A 5,369-nucleotide genomic window follows, 5' to 3' on the forward strand; every position below is an offset into this window, starting at 1 on the left:
TTCTATCGTAACGAAGCCGACCCCCGTTGCCACCCCTGCACCAAGCAATGGAAACTTCATCATCCTCAATATGACGCAGTCTTCCATGACGGATTGAAATTTATGATTGCAGTGGAGCAGCAAAACAATTTTAATTAACAGCCTGATGTTCCCATCGTGTATCATGTACCCCCCAGCCTTTGCACCTTGAAATTGGCTCATTGTGGTCCGAATAACCTACGCTGTATTTCGTATTTAATATAATTGGTTGCCGATTTAGAAAACAACACCTATAAAATGTGTCAATTTGACATCTCTCTCTCTCTCTCTCTCCCACTCTCTAGTTTTTGAAACTTCTTTTCTCTGCACCAGGGAGGGTAGAGGAGATTAAATGGGAAAACTGAAGGTGAAATCTTCCTTTAAATCCCTCCAAGAAGCCATCGCCAGCCTCAAACCAATAGGGCCCCTTTGCATCCAAGAGGCCAAGACCCAGTCCTTCGGAGAAGTAGACCTCTACTCCAGCTTTAATTACGTCTACTACACCCCTTCCACCTCTTCTGCTTCCTCCTCGTTGGGTCTCTCCAAGCTTCTCCCACCGCAACCCCGCCTCGAGGAGGATTTCCTCTCCAGTGCCCCCACCACTTCCACCATGTCCTCCTTTACTCTATCAGCTGAGCCTCATGAGGAATATCCCAACGACCTCCCCAAAGGTCCGATAAGCTCCGCCAGGTTCTTCTTCTCTCCCCGCACCACCAAATCCATAATGGAGGAAGCCAAAGCCGAGACCGACGTCCTAAAGATATCACCTTTTGGCGATCCATGGCCGGAGATTGGGGCGATGGCGGGGGTCGAGAAGGCCTCATTCCATGAAGAGAGTGTGGCACTAGCCATGGCGTCGGACGACCCGTATCATGACTTCAGAGCGTCCATGGAGGAGATGGTGGAGGCGTACCAGCTGAGGGAGTGGCCCAGCCTGCAGGAACTGTTGCATTGCTATCTGAGGCTCAATGAAAAGAAGAACCACAAGATTATAGTGATGGCGTTTGTGGATTTGCTCATGCACCTCGTCTCTCAAGATAAACAAGGCTTCTCTGCGTGCTGTCCCTGCCTACCAAACATGATTGCTGAGAGTTCTTCTTTTTCTTTCTTTTTTTTTTTTTTAGCTTCCTTTTCTTCTTCTTTTTTCCTCTTGTGCTATATGGTTTAATGATCATGCCTTTTTTTTTTTTTCCTCGATCGGTTCCTTTCTTTGGTTGGGAGGAAGGTAGTGAATGTATGTCTTCCACCGGAAGAAATGAACCAGCGAGAGGTTAAATTAATTTTAGGTGAATGCAGTGGAAGTTTGATCGGTAGGTTCGGAATTAGTTGGCTGTGGTGATGAGATAAGAGGGTATACTCCTTTATTCGTTTACTTTTCCATAAGCTTGAGGAAAGCGAGTCATCACCAAAGATGGAGACTTCTATCCATCTTTGGATAGGCAGCCACAGATTAATTTCTCTACGAACTTCAAACCACCACAGACCACAATGCGTCATACATCAGCGTCGTGGAAGAGTGACGCATCTGCAACCTCAGATTTCATTTGATTTTGGCAGAATTTTATTGGCCAGAAATGAAGATATTAGGATTCTCCGAGCCATGCGGTCCACTGAATATGCACCCAATTTTGTAGAGATGGTTACCGGCTCTTACATCAATTTTGTGAATTAATGTGGTCTTTATCTGAGGTGCTCTCGACTTTTAGAAGTATTAGATCTAATTACCTCAAATTTTAGAAGCTTTAGATTCAATACTTAGCATCAACTGGATGATAATTTTCATTTGATGTGAACAGTACTGTGGTATGGTCAAAAACAAAACAAAACAAAAACAAAAATCATTACTTTGTGGACAGTTGTTTTCAGTTACAGTGCGAAAAAATAATTGTTCTAAAAACTATCATTTTATATATACAATAATTGAGTGAACTGGGGTTTGCTTCAATTGTCGCACTCTTTTGTTTAGCAATCAAAGTTTCTGGATCCCAAACTTAATTACATGGTACATTCTCCAAGTATTTATTAATTACATCGCAAATTTGAATAAACAACGGTCCAAAAGTTATAGCACGGTAACCGACTAAGAAAAAAAAATGAAAATGGAAGTGAACAACTTCCTTTTTGATGGAAGGAAGTGAACCACTTCAAAAATGTTTTGGATAAATGTACGGTAAATCGGTATGCCGGGAAATATCAGGTAAGAGTGAAAACAATTTAGTCCAATATATTCTGCAGCACAGTGGGCACAACGACCATCCTGTTAGTGAGGACCACTAAATCCTGTTTGGGGTGTGGTGTTCGCTGTCACAAGGAACAGTCCAGCTCGGATCAAATGGGGAACGACATTGAAACTTTTGGGAGCACCATTCTTTGCTGATATCACTGCCTATCGCCAGAAAGCATCAGATCCAAATGTAAAATACTAAATGGGTGGCCGTTCATCACGTACGTTTTCTGCTGAAAGCAAATAAAAAGTATATCGTAGAAGCCAAAGACCATACGCTCCAACTGTCAGTCGTATTTGTTTGGAATTCTATTACGCTGAAGATAGGGGAGGGGAGGCCCTCCATTTTGTTTTGTAAGCGATAAAAAGAATATAAAAAAGATAACAGCTGTGATAGCATGTTATTTAGCGTTCTTATAATGTAAATAACAGCCCCTATATATTTTTAGTAAGTCGTATCATTCTCTCAATAAAATATCATTTTCAAATTTTAATTTTTTATCGGTTTTTCAATTCTTCAAAAAGATTGTAAGATCTGAAAAGACAATATTTCAAATCTGATCGGAAAAATAATGTTGTTTTTTTTCCATCGTTGCCTATTATTTTGTCTTATAACAGCAATTATAGTATACTAAAAAAAAAAATCAAAATATAGTATATTTTGAGATAAATAATGATTGTTATAGCCATTAATTATAATGATCTATAACAGTTTGCGCTAGAGTTTGTTAATAATGTTGTTGAAATCTTAGTCACTGGAGCAGTATCTTAATAATTAATTAACAAACTAGATGATCAGGAGACATGTCTATGTACACTTGTGGGAGGGGGAGAGAGAGAGGTGTGGCAGTAGATTTGTCATTTAGGCATGAGTCATTAAGAGGAGCCTCCACAGAAACATATAGAAATGATTCATTGAGGTGGCAGTATGCCAACGTAGTCACGTCACCTTGGTCAAATCATCCTACAAAATCGATGCATGAGATAATTATCCGGTCTTGCATGCCTTTATTTCACTTTTCTTTTTTTTAAACTAATTTGGTAGGACGTCACCTGTGACCTTTGTACTCATGCACATCTTAATTACAGCTCTAGTTTTTTTTTTTGGGTAACTAAAAGCATATAGTTCCAGATTAAATAGCAATAGCTGCAGCACAAATACGACATATATACGCCAAGCTCTAATATATATTTTTTTAAAACCAAAATAAACGGCGATAACTGCAAGGGCCCATAAGCGTCTAAATAATATACGGCATGCTGTCGGCCTTTTTCCATGAAAGCACCAACACATGCAACATGCACGAGACGTAACAGTGAGAGGAAAGTGCCCTACCATTGCACAAAAGACAAAGTCCAAGGCCCTTTATCTTTTTCTAACTTTTTTGTTTTTTTAACTTAGCCCACATAAAGCAGCATTATATATATGGCCAAAGAGTATCTATCACAAACGTTACAGCATGTGCATACTTAGGCTATGACAATTCATATTCCATCTTCCTACATCTTATTTTAGAGACATTGTTTCTCTTATTACAGAGCTAAGAAATAACCAGTGGCAAAAATACTAGCTAGAGAGCATCTCCCAAGATCGAACGCAAAACCTTCCCCATTTAAAGAGGGGATGCAATAATTGTGCTCAAGCCAATTTGCTATTCTTGTTATTATATATCTGCAATTTACTTAACCTTTCACGGTAAATTTGCCCTTTTTTTTTTCTTTCTCTTTGTTGACAATGATTGATGGAGAGATTGATGAGAGTGGTGGTGGTTGTTTCATGTCCAATCAGCAAGGACAAATAATTTGTTGTGCAACATAGGTCTCGACGTATATCACTAGTTGTTGGAAATAATTCTTATCTAGCAATTGCGATGTTGCTACTATAATATTAATCTTAGGTCTTGATGTATATCATTAGTCATTGGAATAATTCTTATCTAGAAATTATGATGTTACTGCTATAATATTAATCTTAGATTAAGACTGTAAAATAAATTAAATTATTTAAATTTAAAAAATTTTGAAGATTAAAAAGAGTTTATCTGGATCAAGATATGTGAGAACACTGATCTAAAAATGTGATTCATCCCCTATATATGGGTTTGCAACAATCCCATTCCCAAGGTAGAACAATCCAGCTCAACTCGATCCTCCTCTGATGAACACAATTGTTGAAGAAGCTGACCCAAATGACTTCCCCCATATGCTCAAATAAGAAAAATGGAGAGCGAAAAAAAACAAAGAGTGTAGAGAAGAAGAAATAAAAATATTTTAGATAATCCAGAATCATTAGATCCAAAGCCTATCTATCAACTTTATCCAAAGACTGAGAAGATGTCATGATTTCGAAAAAATATAATATTTTGAAACATCATATTCCTTTGAAAACTAACATTCTCTTTCAAAGAGTTGTCTCTTCGGAGAGAGGCATCACTTTAAAAGAATTTTAAGATTTTTAAATGATTGAAATTTAGGGATAAAAAATTTAAATATATTTTTTTTAAACAAAACTCCAACACTAGTGACGTGTTGATGAAATTCCTTAACAAGCTTTTGAAGATTATCCAATATTTTACATTGATATATCCTGTATGCCACCAATCATTCAAATGATTAGAATGACAATCATCATCATCAAAATTATAGTGAGGGAATAAATGATAGAATTGATCAATTATATAAAATGGAACAATACAAGATGATTGGGAATGACAAAGATATGTTTTTGATTGGGTACATCTTTCATACTGGAGGCTTGATCCTAATTCTTGTCATAAGCTACATGACTATAATAACCAAATTTCATGACCATGTTGTTGTTGCTGCTGCAGAGACTGGGATCATGTTTGAATAAGACATTTTTCCTCCTTTTACCATGTACATGTGCAATTTTTCAGCTTTAACTATGCTTCTTTGATGGCTCCATGTCCGTAATTCTCTCCTTGATGGTTGTCAATGGCTCTTTGAGAAATAATTTCCTTTCCCCTAATGACTTCATATAATTAGTTAATTCTAATAATTAACTATCTAAATATGATTTTTTATGTGAATGATAACTGATAAGTGGTTAGCCATATTATCTCTGCAAGCATTATGCATAAAAATCGAAGCAAATCTTGGTCGATAT

The 5,369-nt window shown here is 37.3% G+C and overlaps 1 protein-coding gene across 1 annotated transcript; it reads left to right on the forward strand.

Annotated features, from left to right (window-relative positions):
* Positions 1-267: 267 nt before the first annotated feature.
* Positions 268-1,340, forward strand: LOC105043538 (transcription repressor OFP13). Its single transcript, XM_010921116.4, has one exon. It carries the CDS (start codon positions 371-373, stop codon positions 1,184-1,186), a length of 816 nt encoding a protein of 271 aa, XP_010919418.2. The 5' UTR covers positions 268-370; the 3' UTR covers positions 1,187-1,340.
* Positions 1,341-5,369: the final 4,029 nt, after the last annotated feature.

Source organism: Elaeis guineensis, chromosome 4, assembly GCF_000442705.2.
Source record: "Elaeis guineensis isolate ETL-2024a chromosome 4, EG11, whole genome shotgun sequence".
Classification (NCBI taxonomy): domain Eukaryota; kingdom Viridiplantae; phylum Streptophyta; class Magnoliopsida; order Arecales; family Arecaceae; genus Elaeis; species Elaeis guineensis.